General features: G+C 40.8%; 1 protein-coding gene and 1 long non-coding RNA gene across 2 annotated transcripts in view; both read left to right on the top strand.

Moving 5' to 3' along the window:
- The window catches only part of LOC115212249, a 142,050-nt gene that overhangs the window by 54,922 nt on the left and 65,770 nt on the right, over positions 1–21,358 (top strand). The window contains exon 8 of the mRNA XM_029781087.2: positions 19,508–19,756. Coding sequence (XP_029636947.2) covers positions 19,508–19,756 — 249 coding nt within the window. The remainder of the gene's footprint in view (positions 1–19,507; positions 19,757–21,358) is intronic.
- On the top strand, positions 98–18,717 carry LOC118763410. Its single transcript, XR_004999163.1, has 5 exons — positions 98–345; positions 5,875–5,876; positions 10,797–10,801; positions 13,289–13,295; positions 18,681–18,717. It is a non-coding gene; the product is annotated as an uncharacterized LOC118763410 (long non-coding RNA).

Genomic DNA, 21,358 nt, shown 5'->3' with positions numbered 1-21,358 from the left:
GTTGTGGTGAAAGAGTACAGCAGGGTTCACCACCACCCGCTGCCGGAGCATCGTGGAGCTTTAGGTGTTTTCGCTCAATAAACACTCACAATGGGCTAAAAGACATAGACGACATCCAGAAACTTCACGAGAAAGTATTGACTGTCTTGAAACTTGAAGTCGGCAAGAATCACAAGGAGGAGGAGACAACTCTTGTGAAACTCCTTGGTCATGTAGAGGAGCTGCGCAACCTAGGAGGATGGCACATCGATGTGCTCAACATGTTCAAACGATCTGCTCCGGACATAGAGTTCCCTGCCCTTCACAAAGAACTTTTCTCAGTAGAAGGCATCGAAGGATCATGAAGTTTAATAATAATGATAATAATCAACTAAATTATGTAAAAGTAAAAGTACATGATTAAAATATATAATATAATAAAATAAAATAAATAAGGTAGCAGAAATAATGAATATAGAATAAATAGGATAAGAATAAAAAATAGAAATAAAGGGGAAGTAAAATTTGTTTATGCGTGAATGCATGTCCGTGTATATGCATGCATGGATTATATTATGTGTATGTGGATATCTATATATGGATAACATTGTTGGTATTTATAAAACATAATAAATAGAATAAAATAAGGTAAATAAGTAAGCAGAAATAAGGAATAAAGAATAAATGAAAATATAAAGGTGAAATAAATTTGCTTATGTGTTTATACACATGAATACATGTATGGGTGTATCTTGTTTATATATTAGTATCTCTATATGTACTTGCATATACAGATATAGAGATGTTTATTTCTAGTTATTTCATTAGTTCATTAGTTTATATTTCCACACCCTAGCGGTTGAGGGAACCTGTGGAAGCGGTAGACCCAGGAAGCACGACCTTCGAACTTTAGGCCTCACCAAGGAAATACACGAGATATAGTATTCAAATTTAGGATGTTTTTGAAAGACACTATACTTTATAATGAGATTATATATACTTACTGTGTAAAAACAAATTCAAGCGAGGTTGTTGCCAGTACCGAGACCTTTGGAAATATGCTGTGCGTGAGAAGACCCGGCAAGCCAAATGAGACCATAACCTGGTCTGCCTGTGCCAGGGGTGTAACCAGCCCACTTGTGCATACCTTTCCCTTCTCTGAACACTAATCTCTGCTTGCGAAGACCTGTTGAGGCAATTGAAATCGAAACCGAAATCAAAATCAAAGTGAAATTCGATGACGGGCACGAGCACCATACGAGCGTGATTGTTGCCAGCTTCGCCTTACTGGCACTTATGTCCTGTGCTAGTAGGGTGCTAAGAGCACCATCTGAGCATGATCGTTGCCAGAGTGGCTAACTGGCTTGTAGGAGGGATGTAGGAGGCACCATTCGAGCGGGATCGTTACCAGCATCGCCTTACTGGTACCTGTGCCGTTAGCATGTGTAAAAACAAATTCGAGTGAGGTCGTTGCCAGTACCGCCTGACTGGCCCGATGCTAGTGGCACGTAAAAGCACCCACTACACTCTCGGAGTGGTTGGTGTTAGGAAGGGAATCCATCTGTAGAAACTCTGCTAGATCAAGACTGGAGCTTGGTGCAGCCATCTGGTTCACCAGCCGACAGTCAAACTGTCCAACCCATGCTAGCATGGAAAGCAGACGTTACACAACAATGATGATGATGATGATGTATGGATAATATTGTTGGTATTTATCTGTATATATAAAAGGCAGGATGTGTGTATGTGTACGTGAACGTAATTTATGCACGTCCACAAATTAGCACACGTCGCTCCAATTTTAGGAGGACATTTGTCACGATCCTAACTGTATTTTTGTCAAATTATTTTTCCCGAAGCACCAGCGGGTAGTAGTAAAAACCGATTTTCAACCTTAACTTTTACCAATTTTGAAGTTTGCTAACATGAGTTAAGTCCCTTCTTGCCATAAGGAAGTGAAAATGTGTGTGTGTGTGTGAGGGAGAGAGAAGTTGTGTTGATGTATGTATGTGTGTGTGTGAGGGAGACAGATGTTGTGTGTTGTTGTGTGTGTGTGTGTGAGGGAGAGATAAAGTAAGTGACAGTGTTCACCAAAAATAAAAATGTAAAATGTTTTTTTTTCTTATACACGAGATATAGTATTCAAATTTAGGATGTTTTTGAAAGACACTATACTTTATAATCAGATTATATATACTTTCTCACACAACAATTGAAATATATTTATTTTAAATCCTGAAACACGTGTCCCTAGATGCAGCCCGGGCAGCTGGGAGTATTTGTCTCCCCTTCGTAAATGTATATAAGGACACAGGAAAAATGTGTCAAAGCCATCAGGAGGCGTCGATGCTTCTGAGGGCTAAACAGCGGTGGTGTACCCCCCTACTGTCACGTTCGTGTTAGATTGACAGTATACAACCATTCTATCGCCCCACCACCGTACATGTCTCTACGAGAGATTTAGAAATTTAGTATTCCTATTTTAAATCATTTATTTATTTTAAATCGTTCATCTTTCTCCCTGCCCCCTCTCTCTCTCACACACACACACATTACTTTGGACAAGAAAGAGTTTGTTTTTATTTTACATTGAGGAAGAATGTGTTTTGTTGAGAATCTATGTATTTAACAACATAGAAACATTAAGTTTCTGAAAAGACTTACATTTAATGTTTCTGCAAAGAAAGAGGCTTGGAGAAGCCATTATGAAAGACTGCTGAATGTAGAGAATGAATGGGAGGAGAAGAGCCTGCCAAATGTTAATCCAGTTGAACGACCAGCTATCCCAATAGACAGCTCCCTAGTAGATAAAGCAATTAAGGGTATAAAGCCAGGAAAATCCCCGGCCTATCAGGAATCACCACTGAGATGCTTAAAACACCTGGTGGAGTGGGATATGGCCTAGTCACATGCATTGTAAACCAGGTAGTTCATAATGGAGTCATACCCAATGACTGGCGTAGCAGCACCATAGTCAACTGCTACAAGGGTAAAGGTGATGCTCTAGATAGAAATAACTACAGACGTATCAAACTGCTGGATCAGGTGATGACTGTCACTGAGAGGGTCATAGCCCATCTCATTAGGGAGAGAGTCTGCTTAGATGAGATGCAGTTCGGTTTTGTTCTGGGTAGAAGCACCACTGATGCCATATTCCTGGTTTGACAACTGCAGGAGAAATACCTAGCTAAAGATAAACCCCTGTACTTAGCTTTTGTGGACTTGGAGAAAGCCTTTGACAGGGTTCCCCGATCCCTTATCTGGTGGGCAATGTGGAAATTGGAGATTGACGAATGGTTAATAAGGGCTGTACAGGCCCTATACCAAGAGGCCGTTAGTAAGGTTAGGATTAGCAACGAGTATCGTAAAGAATTCCGGGTAGAAGTAGGGGTCCACCAAGGTTCAGCCCTCAGTCCCTTTTATTCATCATAGTCCTCTAGGCAATAACAGAGGAATTCAAGACAGGTTGCCCCTGGGAGCTCCTCTATGCTGATGACCTGGCCCTCATAGCAGAATCACTACCGGAACTAGAAAAGAAATTTCGGCTGTGGAAGCAAGGTTTAGAATCAAAAGGCCTTAGAGTCAATGTAGCAAAGACCAAAGTTCTAGTAAGTAGGAAGGCGAACTCATCACCCCCCCCCCCCTCAATCTGTAGAAAAGGTGTAGGTAGAAACTCCATAAGATGTACCCAGTGTAAGCTATGGATGCATAAGAGGTGCTGCAACATCAGAGGAAAATTAACCGAGAAGATAGCTTTTGTGTGCAGCAGATGCACAGGGGCAATAGACACCACAGATACTCAGAAAACAGATTCCATCACACTCCGGGGAGAGAAACTAGAAGTAGTTGATAGTTTCCACTACCTAGGTGACCGAGTTAGTAGTGGAGGTGGATTCTCATAGAGTGTCACCACTAGAATACAAATAGCCTGGGCAAAGTTCAGAAAGCTTCTACCCCTACTAGTGACAAAGGGTCTCTCGCACAGAGTGAATGGTAGATTGTACGACGCATGTGTGCGAACTACAATGCTTCACGGTAGTGAAACATAGGCTGTGACTGCAGAGAACATGCATAGGCTTGAAAGAAATGAAGCTAGCATGATCCGCTGGATGTGTAATGTTAGTGTGCACACATGACAGAGTGTAAGTGCCCTGAGAGAAATACTGGACATAAGAAGCATTGGATGTGGCATGCAAAAGAGACATTTGCACTGGTATGGTCATGTACTACAGATGGTTGAGGAGAGATGTGTGACGAAGTGCCACTTCCAAACAATTGAAGGAATCCAGGGTAGAGGTAGACCCAGGAAGACATGGGATGAGGTGGTCAAGCATGACCTTTGAACATTGGGCTTCACAGAGACAATGATGAAAGACCGAGATCTCTAGAGATATGCTGTGACTGCGAAGACCTGACAGATAACGTGAGTTCATGGCTGTTTCCTGCACCAGCTTCACATAGCAGCCCCAACCCATCCAAAGTACCTTCGACCGCAGGACGGCCTGCTGTGCTTACCTTGGATTGTAGGGTGACCTGCTGTGCTTGACGAGACCTATTGAGTCAAGTACATCAACATGAAATAAAATCAAATGGAAATTGTAGTTGTGATACCTCTGCTGGTGTCATGTAAAAAGCACCATCCGAACGTGGCCGATGCCTGCACCGTCTTGACTGGCTTCCTTGCCGGTAGCACATAAAAAGCACCAGCCGATCGTGGCCATTGCCAGCCTCACCTGGTCTCTGTGCCGGTGGCACATAAAAAGGACCCACTACACTCACGGAGTTGTTGGCGTTAGGAAGGGCATCTAGCTGTAGAAACACTGCCAGATCAGACTGGAGCCTGGTACAGCCTCCTGGATTCTCAGACCCCAGTCGAACTGTCCAACCCATGCTAGCATGGAAGACGGACGTTGAACGATGATGATGATGATGATGATGATGATGATGATGATGGTGGTGATGATGATGATGACGGTGATGATGACGATGACGGAAACAAAGCATTAGGTATCAATTTTTCAATGAATTACACAATATAAATGGGTATTTGTAGCATATTAGGAGGCCAGGGTAGTTGATTCCATGCAAAAAATCCGATTTGTTTTTCTTAGTGAAAATTGTGTGAGCTTTATCTAAAAATTTGCCTAGAGTGTTTCATGGTAAATTTGAGAGTAAAAAAAAAATGTTTTCCATATTCTTAATCTCTGTGTTTTTCCACGTACATTGAAAAATTGATGGTGAAAAGATCAAAGGGTGTGGGGTGTGAAATTTCAGAAGCTTCCACCACACCCACCCTGTTTTTGGACCACAAAAAGGGTTTTGTAGCATATTTGGTGGCCATGGTAGTTGATTCCAAGCAAAAAATCCAATTTTTTTTACATAGTGAAAATTGTGCAAGTGTTAATCTAAAAATTTAATTTAAAACCTTTTTCCATTCATTTCTGTTTATGAAATTCTCTGTATGTAATTTTGCTTCCTTGGTGGTCAAGGCAAATGATGACTGGCAAAGCAACAGTGCCCTAATGCTTACATTGGATACAATGACCTGATCTACAATAATTGCGCTGATTGAAATCAAGGATGCCCTGCTCAGAATGGGTGGGGCAGCGTTGAACACATTCGGTTTGCCATCCTCATTGCGACAGGGCGTTAACACACTCCCACCAAAGTTACATTTGGACTTGTCATATGACGCTGATGGCCTTGCAGAGTACCTGAGAGTAAATGGACCGAAATTGCTGCCTGATCAGAGGCTAGTGTACGAAACTGTCATCAGTGCCATTGAAAAACAGGTGGGTGGCATTTTTTCCCTCAATGCTACTAGAGGTACCAGCAAATCCTTTATAACACAATTAATACTTGCTAATATTCATTGCAAGAAACAAATTGCACTAGCAGTTGCTTCCTTGGGAATCGCTGCTACGTTATTGCCGGGAGGTAGGACAGTGCACTCAGCATTCAGGCTGCCTTTACATTTGGTGAGGGCTGAGGTTCCTACTTGCAAGATTGGCAAAATTTCAGAGGAAAATGAAGTTCTTAGTGCCATCTCATTGTATGGGACGAATGCACAATGACCAGTAAGGTTGCCCTTGAGGCACTGGACCGGTCACTGAAAGGTATTAGGGATTCTACAGCTTCTATGAGTGGTGTAACTCTATTGCTTTCAGGAGATTTCTGGCAAACACTTCCTGTCATCCCTAAAGGGAGCCGGGCTGATGAAGTGCTTGCATGCCTTAAGTCATCGATGTTGTGGCTCCAGATTAAGACCTTAAGTCTAAGCGCAAACATGTGTGCACACTTGCTTGGTGATAGCACGTCGGCAGCATTTACTGAAGTCATTTTAACCCTTGGAGAAGGCAAGTTCCCAAGGAATTATAGGGGTGACATATCCATCTCTGAACTGTGCAACACTGTGGACAACCCTTCCAATCTTTCGGAAACAGTGTTCCCCAATCTGGAAAGTAATTATGCAGACATCAATTGGCTCAGTGAAAGAACCATCCTGGCCCCAAAAAACGTAGCTGTCAGGGCTATCAACGACCAGCTCATAAGCTGAATTCCAGGTGAGGAGTGCATCTACAAATCAATTGACCAGATCTCTGACCCCCAAGACATTGCCATTTACTCTATCGAGTTTCTCAACTCATTGGAGCCATCATGGCTTCCACTCACATTCTTAGGCTAAGGGTTGGATGCCCAATTATGCTATTTAGAAACTTGCTTCCGCCTAAACAGCGCAACAGGACCTGCTTAGTAATCAAGTCTCTGACGCCCCACTTGACTGAGGCCACCATTATTACAGGGTGTGGGTGGGGTGAAAATATTTTAATTTCAAGGATGCAGCTTTATCCCTCAGGGTCAGACATGCCATTTAACCTCCTCAGATCACAGTTCCCAGTGAGATCATGCTTCGCCATCCATTTGGGGTTTTCCATTCATTCAGGATAAAAAATTGATGAACCAGTTCCTTATAGGATTTCCTACTAAAATTGGCTACACCCCATTTTCAACCATAACTTTCACATATTTTGACATATTTTCCCCAAACTTGAAGCCAACATTACTTAGGACCCATGGAATCTTAGAATGTTGTAAGTTCTCAAAAAAAATAAATAAACAATCGCTGAATAGAAATAATCGATAAACCAATTCCTTATGGGATTTCATAATCAAATTGCCTGCAACCCATTTTCAGCCAAAAGTATACCAATTTCAATGGATTTCACTCAAATTCGATGTTGGTGTCACTTATTTTGGTTTGAAATAAAGCACTTGATCACTTTATAATCCTAACTTAATTCCGGGCAATACCGGGCTATACTGCTAGTAAAATATATAATAAAATAACATAAATAAGTAGGCAGAAATAATGAATGAATTAATTAATTATGAATAAAAATAACCACATAAGCAAATTTATTTCACCTTTATATTTTTATTTATTCTTTACTCCTTATTTCTGCTTACTTATTTACCTTATTTTATAAATACCAACAATGTTATCCATGTAAACATATACACATAATATAATCCATCTATATAATCCATAGTAAAGGCACATGGCTTAGTGGTTAGGGCATTCAGTTCATGATCATAAGATCATAAGTTCAATTCCTGGTGACGCATTGTGTCCTTGAGCAAGACACTTTATTTCACGTTGCTCCAGTTCACTCAGCTGGCAAAAATGAGTAACACCTGTATGTCATGCTGAATCTCCCTGAGAACTACGTTAAGGGTACACATGTCTGTGGAGTGCTCAGCCACTTGCACATTAATTTCATGAGCATGCTGTCCTGTCGATCATATCAGCTAGGACTTTTGTCATCATAACCAATGGAGTGCCCCTCAATGTAATCCATGTATGCATATACACACACAGATGTATACTTGTGCATGAATTCCCACATAAACTTTCCCTTTATTTCTAATTTTTATTCTTATCTTATTTATTCTATATTCATTATTTCTGCTGCCTTATTTAATTTTATTACCAGCTGAAATACCTACTGTTGCCCAGGTTTAAGAAAATAATGAAATTTAAAAATACCTTTCAGATCTCAAACATGAAACATAGACTACACTGGTCTTACCTCCTAGTAGCTGAGATACCAACTTTATACATTAACAGCCTGCCGTTTCTCAGGTTATTGGAAATAATGAAATTTAAATATGCCTTTTAAATCTCTAACTAAAGTGAAACCTGGATTATGCAGTTCTCAACAGTAATTAGCTGAGGTACAAACTATTAATGTCAATGACATGTTTTATCCAATGTTTTCACTGTTAGAACTGTTAAAGACCAGGTAGTTCTTTGTCTTTGCAATCACCTTCAATTATCAGTACTTATTTGAAATGCATTGAACCTGAAAATGCATAAATTTTAGAAGAACCAGTCTGCAGGCACTCTCCTCCTGTTAATAAGTACATTTAATAAAAATTCTATGTGATGATGTGAGTATAAACAAATGTATTGAAACAAATCCAGCAATCAGTCACAGTTTAATTATCTAGATCTTCTAAATATATGATGTTTAGAGTGTGTCCTGTAATTGGTGTATAAATGAAAAGATTTGGAGGACTTCCAACCTGCGAACATCCTACATATAATTGCCCATGCGAGAAGCAAGGTGAAGTTCAACAAGAGAGGCTGTCCTTATTTATTAACATAGTGAAACTTAGTTTCACTGGGAGCTGGAACCATTCAAAGGGGATGTCATGTGGGATTAACAGGATCTGTGGAATGAAGACATCCTCACCCTTATAGTTCCTAGTCATAATTATTGCTTCCGGGACATGGAATCACATCACTTTCACCACCAGTCAGGTGCCATTGCACAGTCGAGGTGATTCCAGATTCCTGAGCAGCATGATTGGGGCCTCCTTTTTAAGTGTTAAGTGATGAGGCAGCATCCCAGATGGCTGTAGAGAGTTCAAGAACTTAGTTTGAAAGACTATTATTGTCCAGGCAACAGCTACAAGAGATCCCAGTCGATTTTGTTAATAGCATCATTACATGGTACTAAGTTGGCTCGCTCACAGAGCCATTGACTGTTGCTAAAGTTTTGTGCAGTGTTTGGGAGCACATGCATTATGAGATCATTGACAGTTGGTACCATCTCACCACAGGCTTTCTGCCCCTCCACACCAACTTTGGATGATGATAACTTTCAGAAAAATGGATATTTTTTAATGAAATGTTTTATGAATATGTGTTATATCACGTAGATTCCCAACATACAAATTTTGGGGGAAAAGTATTTTAGCAGGGGTTGGAGGAGGACTTTCGGAAAATTCACCGGAATCCACTTGAATTTGTCTTAACTTTCAGAAAATGGATATTCTTTAATACAAATATACCTTGAAGTATGTAGATTCCATCCATATAGGATTTGGGAGGAAAACAATTGGAGATTATTTTTGTGAACTATTCCCCACTGGGGGATGTTTCAGAACAAGTTATCCATATTTGTTTCTGTTTCTCCGTTTTGTGCGTTTGTGCACCTGTATATAACCCTTAACCCTGTATATAACCCTTAACCCTAGTTGTAAAATTTCAAGAAAAAAATTGAAAAGTTAAAGAGTGGGTGTATTAAAAAGTCTAAAAGTAGATTTTTTGCATATTCTCTTACATACACACACACACACACACACACACACACACACTCACACACACACACACACACACACACACACACACACACACACTCACACATACACTCACATAAGTATACATCTTACACAAATAGAAAGCCAGAGAAGAAAATACAAAATGTAAGTGAATTTAGAATTTGTTTTTTATCTGAAATCGTCACAACTGTAATGATGTATGCCTACGTGTGTGTGTGTGTGTGTGTGTGTGTGTGTGTGTGTGTGTGTGTGTGTGTGTGTAAGTAGCTGTTTACTTAGTTACTATGTTGACATTGACAATACAATTAAGTGAAAGTGTTAATTAGCTGATTTGCATCAAGAATAATCACATGGGATTTAAATGTGAAATATCAAGTCTTAATAAAGCCACTTGTTCCCAAAATGGCCAAAATATGTTTTGGAAAATTAATGTACAGTATATAGTACCTCATTTAATTAACTGAAAAAATGGTGTCTGTCTCCGTATGAAATTATTTTTCTGACATGAAAGTACCTTTAGAAATTCTTTTTGTCAGAAATCATCACAACTGTAATGATGTATACATACATGTGTGTGTAGATATCTGGTTAGGACATCAAAGACTGGAAGTTCAAGCACAGGAAGTTGAGGAAACGATTTGAACAAGTGAATCTTTTCTATAGAGCAATATTATTTATTTTAAAAAACAAAAAATAAATCAAGATTGCATTATTCTTTCCAAGGTCAAATTATTCATGTACCCCAAGTATGGTACAAATTGATTCAGAACTTTGAGCATGCATTGAGGACACACACAGACAGGGTATTTTTTTATATTAAGATATTATATATTTTAATCATCTACTTTTACTCTTATATAATTTAATTGATTATTATCATTATTATTAAATTTAAATATAAATATGAATATTAAACAAGAGCACAAATCTCCACCAAGGCAACACTAACGTCCTCTCAATGGAGAGGATTTTTAAAATGAGAATATCTGAAATAAACTCAACTGCTCTCACGAACGAAAATACTAAAAATTAACCTGATTGCTCTCAAAAATTAAGTAAAAAATACGGAAAATTAATCCAGAATCCCTATCCACTACCTGATCGATCCCAATGGTAGTCATGGAATGTGAAGGTGGGTGTGTGGGGCCATATTTGTAATGCTGCATTCGTGTTGTCTGCAGTGGGAACAGGAACAGTTTTCTCTATGAAAGCCTTTTTTAGTCTATCCACTAATATAGTGTCTTAATGACCATTAAGGTCTATAGTGAAAAATTTATCCATGTATGAAAGAAAATAGAAAGGACCTGCATACGGTGCTGTTAACGGAGGTTTAACAACATCTTTGCACACAAAAATGTGAGTTCAAGAAGTAAAGCTTCCTTCAAGGCAGAGCTAGAAATGCAATTGCCAAGTAGGTAAGAGGTTTTGAACAGGAGCTATATATTCAAAATAGGTAAAACTAAAAATTATCAAGGATAAATTAAATTTATTATTGTTACTAAATATTTTAGTGTTGTTTAATTTCTGAGCAGTTTTGCTGCCATTTGTTTATGTTGTTTGATTTCTTTGTCCATCTGTTTCTACTAAAATAGAGATGCGAGTAAAATTAATATTAGAGAAACAAAATAAAACTTTGGAAGCAACAACACTGTCATAACTCATGTGGAAACCATGGGTGTGCTTTCAAGGGAGATAATCAGAGAAAGACTTAAAATTCAACATAAGATCGTAATACTTAAGTAAATATAACAAATAATCTAGAATCCTTGTCCAGTACCAGATTGATCCCAAAATCTAATCAGTTTATGCCAGTCATGAGGCCAAACATCCATGAAAGTTTCATCTGAATCCATCTGGTTGTTCTTGAGATATCTTGTCCACTAGCTTTGATTTTAGCTTCACTCATGCTAGAAACAAATTTTTCACTGAGATATTTGAATCCTTCACTGTCTACATTCATGGCCATAACAAAATTCTTAAACAAGCCAAATTTAATGTGTAAGGGATGAAGGAAAATTTTTCTGAAGGTCAACTAAAGGGATATATTTAATGTTGTATCTCCCTGGAGTGAATTCACTTCACTTTGGCCACTGTTTTTGATTATAGTGATGCTTGTCATCTCTGCTGTTCTAAAGGCACAAAAAGCCCCTAATGCTTTACATACCCCATTTGCAACCCAAGAAGCAAACCAATAACTTTCAAGTCCCTGCATATATTCCACTTGTGTTCAGAATATTTAATCAAGTGCAAAATTTTTTCCATTGATTCATACATCTCCTTTAATCTTACATGCAATTCTGTACGCCGTTTTGAAAGTACGAATATTTTATAACATGGTGTAAAAGATTCCATTGTTTCAACCTGGAGCCCAGTAGTTCTGACTTTTCTTTTGTTAAACCCAAGTCTCTAACTAAATCATTTAACTCAAGTTGACTCAATAAATAAGGAACTTTTTTCGAAGATCCAGGTTCATCACAGTGCTTCACTTTTGAGGAAATTAAGAGAAGCTATCAAAATCAAGAGGCGGGGCAAGATCAGCAAAGGCATCCTCCTCCTGCAGGACAACGCTCCGATCCACAACTCGCGTGTCGCCAGATCAGAAGCACAGGCATGCGGCTATGAACTCATCCCCCCTACTCTCCTGACCTTGCACCCTCTGATTTTCACCTCTTCCCAGCCATGAAGTTATTTTTGAAAGGAAAGCGTTTCCCAGATGATGCAGCCTTGATTTCTAAAGTCACGTCGTGGTTGGAGGACCAAGCTGGGGTCTTCTACAAAAACGGTCTTCAGAGCTGCATGGAAGATGTGTCAAAACCAACTTGCACCCCCTCTAGCCAATCTGTGGCGGAACTCACTGGATGCTGGATATATACCAGAAGACCTTCTATCCCAGTCTGTTGTCCCAGTTTTCAAAAAAGGAAACAAATCGCTTGCCGTGAATTACCGTCCAATCTCTCACCTCTCATATCTTTAAGGTATTTGAGAGAGTGCTGAGATCGCGTATGACTCACTTCCTTGAGAGTCATAATATGCTGAACCCCAACCAGCATGGATTCCGTAATGGAAGAGATTGCCTGACGCAGCTACTGCATCATTTTGATGACATTTTGAGAGCCTTGGGAGAGGGTTCCAACACTGATGTCATCTACCTTGATTTCAGCAAGGTCTTTGACAGGGTTGATCATAAGATCCTTCTGAGAAAGCTGTCCAATACTGGTGTCACTGGAAAGCTGCTGCAGTGGATCAAGTGCTTCCTGTCTAACAGAACCCAACATGTTGTAGTCGAAGGAGTCAAATCCAGCCCAGCCAAAGTCAGCAGTGGTGTCCCACAAGGCACTGTGTTGGGCCCACTTCTCTTCATCATCTACATAAATGATATTACTGACACCATCAAACACAGTAACATCAGAACCTTCGCTGATGATTCCAAGCTCCAGAAGGTCATTAATGGCGTGGATGACCGAATAAACCTTCAGTCAGACCTACTGGCTGTTGTCCAATAGGCAGAAAAGAATAACATGTTGCTAAATGAAGACAAATTCGAACTGATCCACTTTGGAAGGGAGGACGCTCTGAAACTCCCATACTCTCTTCCTTCTGGAGAAATTCTCATGGAATCCAACAACATCAGAGACTTGGGAGTAACAGTGGACAACAACATAAGCTGGGCTACACATATAAGCAGCAAAGTTGACATGGCCCGCAGAATGTGTTCCTGGATTCTCAGAACCTTCCAGTCGAGAGATTCCCTCACTATTATCCTTCTCTTCTCCACTTTTGCCCAACCCCACCTTGAATACTGCTGTCCACTGTGGTCTCCCTACACAAAACAAAATATTATGAGAATTGAAGCTCCCCAAAGGTCAATCACAAAAAAGATAGATGGCATGTCAGACCTTGACTACTGGGGTAGACTAAAGAAGCTGAAATTGTATTCACTCCAACGACGCCGTGAACGCTACATTATCTGTATGATGTGGAAAATATTCCATCAGCACTGTCCGAATGATGTTGGCATCACCTTCAAAATACATCCAAGGCTTGGACCACGTGCCATCCGTCCACAACAAAAATCTAAATCGCATCACATAACGACAATACGGCACAACTATTTCACCTCAATTGGACCCGCTCTCTTCAACATTACACCAGGACACGTCAAAAAAGAAACTGACCACACAAAATTCAAGAAGTCTTTGGACAAATTCCTTCAAACAGTCCCGGACAAACCACCCACACTCGGATATGTCTCCGCAAACAATAACTCTCTGCTCGAATGGGCCTTGGTGCCCAAATCCTGAATTGAAAGACTTCGCCAAGTGGTAGGTGGTGCTATTAAGTTAGACATGGCCTGGGCCAATACTGGCCAAAAACTTAGAATAACTTAGAAAGGTTTTGGCCAGTATTGGCCCAGGCCATGTCTAACTTAATAGCACCACCTGGCGAAGTCTTTCAATATATATATATACATATATATATGTATATATATATATACACTATCATTGTCATTTAACTTACATTTTCCTTGCTGTGGGTTGGACTGTTTGACATGGAACTTGCCAATTGGCCAGATTCCAGTTGTTTGTTATGGCATGGTTTGTACAAGTGAATGCCTTTCCTAATGCCAACCACTTAACAGAATGTGTTGGTTGTTTACTATGTGTCATTTGCACCTGAAAGAAGAAGACTATGTATGGAAGACAGTAATTTTACTTAGTATGACACTAAAATAAATAAATGACATATATTTTCTCTCTTACAATCATTGCCTACTTAAAATAGTTACAACAGTTAACATGTCCGAGGGACTTTTGTCCTACACTATTTTTTCAAACATAGTGTATTTAATACAAGGAATGATGTAAAGGAAATTTAGCTTCTATTTCAGGCAGGTTGAGCCACTGTATAAAGGCCCTCCAATAGCTTTATGTATAATTCATGTGTAGTTCTTGTTTTATTTAATTGTTGCCAAATACTCAAAGCTTATTTTTATAGTTTCTCTTGTAAAATTTACTTCAAGAAGCCTTTTGTGCAGAGACTATTGATAGAATGCTTGGGATCTGCCAGCAATAGATACGTCACATGAAGAGAGGTTGGTCAACACAAAGAAATTCTCTATCAAAAAGATAATATATCAAAGATAAATGCATCATATTCTGATTATAATTGTGAGAATGAATATCATCATCATCTTCATTGTCATTTAACATCCGTTTTCCATGCTGGCATGAGTTGGACAGTTTGACTGGATCTAGCAAGCCAGAAGCTGGCACCAGGCATCACTTTCTGTTTTGGCATGGCTTTTATAGCTGGATGCTCTTCCTAACACCAACCACCTTACAAAGTGGACAGTGCATTTTGCAGGACACCAGCACCAGCAAGGTCTGTTTTGGCATGGTTTTTACAGCTGGATGCTCTTCCTAACACCAACCACCTTACAAAGTGGACAGTGCATTTTGCAGGACACCAGCACCAGCAAGGTCTGTTTTGGCATGGCTTTTACAGCTGGATGCTCTTCCTAACACCAACCACCTTACAAAGTGGACAGTGCATTTTGCAGGACACCAGCACCAGCAAGGTCTGTTTTGGCATGGTTTTTACAGCTGGATGCTCTTCCTAACACCAACCACCTTACAAAGTGGACAGTGCATTTTGCAGGACACCAGCACCAGCAAGGTCTGTTTTGGCATGGTTTTTACAGCTGGATGCTCTTCCTAACACCAACCACCTTACAAAGTGGACAGTGCATTTTGCAGGACACCAGCACCAGCAAGGTCTGTTTTGGCATGGCTTTTACAGCTGGATGCTCTTCCTAACACCAACCACCTTACAAAGTGGACAGTGCATTTTGCAGGACACCAGCACCAGCAAGGTCTGTTTTGGCATGGCTTTTACAGCTGGATGCTCTTCCTAACACCAACCACCTTACAAAGTGGACAGTGCATTTTGCGGGACACCAGCACCAGCAAGGTCTGTTTTGGCATGGTTTTTACAGCTGGATGCTCTTCCTAACACCAACCACCTTACAAAGTGGACAGTGCATTTTGCAGGACACCAGCACCAGCAAGGTCTGTTTTGGCATGGTTTTTACAGCTGGATGCTCTTCCTAACACCAACCACCTTACAAAGTGGACAGTGCATTTTGCAGGACACCAGCACCAGCAAGGTCTGTTTTGGCATGGCTTTTACAGCTGGATGCTCTTCCTAACACCAACCACCTTACAAAGTGGACAGTGCATTTTGCAGGACACCAGCACCAGCAAGGTCTGTTTTGGCATGGTTTTTACAGCTGGATGCTCTTCCTAACACCAACCACCTTACAAAGTGGACAGTGCATTTTGCAGGACACCAGCACCAGCAAGGTCTGTTTTGGCATGGTTTTTACAGCTGGATGCTCTTCCTAACACCAACCACCTTACAAAGTGGACAGTGCATTTTGCAGGACACCAGCACCAGCAAGGTCTGTTTTGGCATGGCTTTTACAGCTGGATGCTCTTCCTAACACCAACCACCTTACAAAGTGGACAGTGCATTTTGCAGGACACCAGCACCAGCAAGGTCTGTTTTGGCATGGTTTTTACAGCTGGATGCTCTTCCTAACACCAACCACCTTACAAAGTGGACAGTGCATTTTGCAGGACACCAGCACCAGCAAGGTCTGTTTTGGCATGGTTTTTACAGCTGGATGCTCTTCCTAACACCAACCACCTTACAAAGTGGACAGTGCATTTTGCAGGACACCAGCACCAGCAAGGTCTGTTTTGGCATGGTTTTTACAGCTGGATGCTCTTCCTAACACCAACCACCTTACAAAGTGGACAGTGCATTTTGCAGGACACCAGCACCAGCAAGGTCTGTTTTGGCATGGTTTTTACAGCTGGATGCTCTTCCTAACACCAACCACCTTACAAAGTGGACAGTGCATTTTGCAGGACACCAGCACCAGCAAGGTCTGTTTTGGCATGGTTTTTACAGCTGGATGCTCTTCCTAACACCAACCACCTTACAAAGTGGACAGTGCATTTTGCAGGACACCAGCACCAGCAAGGTCTGTTTTGGCATGGTTTTTACAGCTGGATGCTCTTCCTAACACCAACCACCTTACAAAGTGGACAGTGCATTTTGCAGGACACCAGCACCAGCAAGGTCTGTTTTGGCATGGCTTTTACAGCTGGATGCTCTTCCTAACACCAACCACCTTACAAAGTGGACAGTGCATTTTGCAGGACACCAGCACCAGCAAGGTCTGTTTTGGCATGGTTTTTACAGCTGGATGCTCTTCCTAACACCAACCACCTTACAAAGTGGACAGTGCATTTTGCAGGACACCAGCACCAGCAAGGTCTGTTTTGGCATGGTTTTTACAGCTGGATGCTCTTCCTAACACCAACCACCTTACAAAGTGGACAGTGCATTTTGCAGGACACCAGCACCAGCAAGGTCTGTTTTGGCATGGTTTTTACAGCTGGATGCTCTTCCTAACACCAACCACCTTACAAAGTGGACAGTGCATTTTGCAGGACACCAGCACCAGCAAGGTCTGTTTTGGCATGGCTTTTACAGCTGGATGCTCTTCCTAACACCAACCACCTTACAAAGTGGACAGTGCATTTTGCAGGACACCAGCACCAGCAAGGTCTGTTTTGGCATGGTTTTTACAGCTGGATGCTCTTCCTAACACCAACCACCTTACAAAGTGGACAGTGCATTTTGCAGGACACCAGCACCAGCAAGGTCTGTTTTGGCATGGCTTTTACAGCTGGATGCTCTTCCTAACACCAACCACCTTACAAAGTGGACAGTGCATTTTGCAGGACACCAGCACCAGCAAGGTCTGTTTTGGCATGGTTTTTACAGCTGGATGCTCTTCCTAACACCAACCACCTTACAAAGTGGACAGTGCATTTTGCAGGACACCAGCACCAGCAAGGTCTGTTTTGGCATGGCTTTTACAGCTGGATGCTCTTCCTAACACCAACCACCTTACAAAGTGGACAGTGCATTTTGCAGGACACCAGCACCAGCAAGGTCTGTTTTGGCATGGTTTTTACAGCTGGATGCTCTTCCTAACACCAACCACCTTACAAAGTGGACAGTGCATTTTGCAGGACACCAGCACCAGCAAGGTCTGTTTTGGCATGGTTTTTACAGCTGGATGCTCTTCCTAACACCAACCACCTTACAAAGTGGACAGTGCATTTTGCAGGACACCAGCACCAGCAAGGTCTGTTTTGGCATGGTTTTTACAGCTGGATGCTCTTCCTAACACCAACCACCTTACAAAGTGGACAGTGCATTTTGCGGGACACCAGCACCAGCAAGGTCTGTTTTGGCATGGCTTTTATAGCTGGATGCTCTTCCTAACACCAACCACCTTACAAAGTGGACAGTGCATTTTGCAGGACACCAGCACCAGCAAGGTCTGTTTTGGCATGGCCTTTATAGCTGGATGCTCTTCCTAACACCAACCACCTTACAAAGTGGACAGTGCATTTTGCAGGACACCAGCACCAGCAAGGTCTGTTTTGGCATGGCTTTTACAGCTGGATGCTCTTCCTAACACCAACCACCTTACAAAGTGGACAGTGCATTTTGCAGGACACCAGCACCAGCAAGGTCTGTTTTGGCATGGTTTTTACAGCTGGATGCTCTTCCTAACACCAACCACCTTACAAAGTGGACAGTGCATTTTGCGGGACACCAGCACCAGCAAGGTCTGTTTTGGCATGGTTTTTACAGCTGGATGCCTTTCCAAACACCAACCACTTTACAACGTGAACTGGATGCTTTTTATTTGGCACCAGATCTGCTGGAGTCATTCAGTAATTCACTACACAAAGATCTTCTGAGGGGAGGGTGTATTGGAGGAGGTGGGTTTGTGTCAGGTGATGAGAGGTTATAGTGTGACAAAGGGACAGAAACTGGTATGTTGGTGTAGAGGAGATACATGGTTATCCAGTCAGAGGGAGAGACCAAGAGAGAGAAGAGAGATGAAAGATCAAGAATGAGAGAGAGACTGGAAGAGAGTGAGAGTGTGAGAGAACATGAGAGAAAAGGGTGAGAAAGAGCGAGAGTGAGAAAGGTGAGAGAGAGATAGAGAGAGAGAGTGATGATGAAGTGCCAAGGCATACCTCAAGTTAAAGGGATCAAAATACAAATGGGATGGTAGAATATTTCCAAGGGTGCATGAGCAGGAAGGATGGACTTGACTTGAATGCTGAGAGCAGGGGGAAGGGGAATATGGTGACTGGTGAAACTTGGGTATATAGAGGAGGTGAGGGACAACAGGATGGCATTGTTACAAGGGGCAGGGTAGTGAGGACAGGATTGGGGTGTGAAAGATAAGAATATATTCTTGTTTATTTGCACTAGTAGATAATAACTACTGAAAAATTTGGTGATCAAAGACAGAAGATATAAGGGAGTGATGTGAAAGATATCTCTTGACAAATTAAACATAATTTATATTTAATACATCGTTAGTACCCCAGACAAAATGCTTAGCAGTATTTCATTTGTCTTTACATTCAAAGTTCAGATTCTGCAAAGGTTGACTTAGTCTTTCATCCTTTCAGAGTGATAGAATAAATACCAGTTCAACATTGAGGTTAATGTAATCCAGTAGCTACCCCCCCCCCCAAATTTCAGGCTTTGCACCTATAGTAGAAAGTATTATATTTATTACATTTTTTCCGGTTGAATTTGCTTTATTTTTTCAGTGTTTTTGTGATTTTCATGTAGATGGCTGGTATTGTGGCACACCTGACAGAATGTTAGGATTCAAAGAATTAAACAAATTTCATAATAATTTATAGCAAAGTGTTTCAGGATGTTTCTTCAAAATTTTTCAGTGTGTGATATTTAAAAATTTCATTAATTATTTTTTTTTTTTATTTTATAGATCCACCTGATATTACTGCACCAGAGAATGTGACATTATTTGAGAATCAAGCATCCATTATAGACTGTAATGCAAAAGGAAACCCTACCCCAGAAGTGTGGTTGGAGAATGAAAATCGAAAATTCCTTTCAAATTCAATATTAACTTTTAATCGTAAAAATATCAGTCGTGTTTTCTGCTCTGCCATTGCAAAGAGTGAAAAGAATGGAAATTTCCGAGATAGAAAGGAAATTAATATCCTGTTGAAATGTATGTTAAATATAAATATTTGTTCCTCCTCCTCCTCCTCCTCCTACTACTACTACTACTACTACTGTTACTACTACTACTATCACTAATATCCTCACCATCATCAAATGTCTTTTACTTCTTTGTATAAATTCTCAGATTGAGTGGCATATTGTGTCCTTGGGCAAAGCACATCACTTCACATTGCTCTAGTCTACTCAGCTGAAAATGACTACCAGCTAAGTGCTGGTGCAGCCCTCTCTCTCTTCAAGCAACACCTCCTTGATGATCTACTGGGTCAAGAGTGGGTACACTGACAGGGCATTTATGTCTCCTTGTGATTGCATAAGTGTCTAAAATCATCTTCACTTGTGGGTCATCTTCACTTGTGAGCGACACGCATGTAAAAAACACCACTTGAGCATGGTCATTGCCAGTGGCACATAAAAAGCACCATTTGAGGTGATCGATACCAGTATCGCCTGACTGGCGCTCATACTGGTGGCACATAAAAAGCACCCACTACACTATCAGAGTGGTTGGCATTAGGAAAGGCATCCAGCTGTAGAAACCATGCCAGATCAGATTGGAACCTGGTGCAGCCTTCTGGCTTGCCACTCCTCAGTCGAACCGTCCAATGCATGCCAGCATGGAAAGTGGACGTTAAACTATGATGATGATCATCATCATTATCATCATTGTCTTATGCCTATTTTTCCATGCTGGCATGAGTTAGAAGGATTTGTTCCACCTCAGCCCTTGCCACTTGTCATAGTCCATCATCATCTGATATTCCTTACATCATCTGTCTCTGGTGTATATGATTTTTTTTATGCTAGGGGGTTGTGATAGGCTTTTCAGCTGAATGCCCTTCCTATCACCAATCATTCTGCAATGGAGTTCAGTCTTTTTGATCAGTAAAGTGGTTAATTATTTAAGGAAGGAGTGTAGTCATGAAATCAATACTACTTCATCAGTTAAAAGTAAGGAAAAATAAAGTCAGCCTGTGTGGAACTGAAGAGGACAAAACTGATTAATATTAAGGTCATAGTCACTATAAAAGGTAGGTTTCACAATTTCTGGTAATATATCCTGAAAACCCACATAACCTAACTGAAACAGTATCCTAAAGACTACCTTTTCGCTTCAGAAGTAGAAAATATTTCAGCTTTTGAGCAATTACTGATTTTCTACAAAATTCAAGTAAGATCCACAAAGAATTACTGCTCCTACACCCAGGACAGATTTGCTCAGTGAAAGCCCCACTAATTGATAATGACTCAGTAACACATACCATCTCTCGCCCATACACGTGCTTCTCTTCTCTCTGCTTCTTCTATTATTATTTCTCTGATCACTGCTCCTAGCTTTAAACAACCTCCATCCAAGTTCACCCAATACATCTATCTCTCCCATTCTTCTCGTCAATGCTGTATTTCATTGACCACTATGCATAATCAAACCTTCTTAGAGTTGAACAATGTGAAATTCCCTTCTCACCTATGACTTGCCTGTAGATATTGATGTGTACAACTGAACATAAGCTGTATCAGTCTTACCACTCTTAGAGAGTTTGTGAAAGATAATGTCTGCAAATAATTTTTGTTGACTGATCTCTAAAAA

This window comes from Octopus sinensis, linkage group LG5 (assembly GCF_006345805.1).
Source record: "Octopus sinensis linkage group LG5, ASM634580v1, whole genome shotgun sequence".
Taxonomy (NCBI): Eukaryota; Metazoa; Mollusca; class Cephalopoda; order Octopoda; family Octopodidae; genus Octopus; species Octopus sinensis.
The sequence above is the reverse complement of the archived record's forward strand: the minus strand, read 5'-3'. Positions and strand labels throughout refer to the sequence as shown.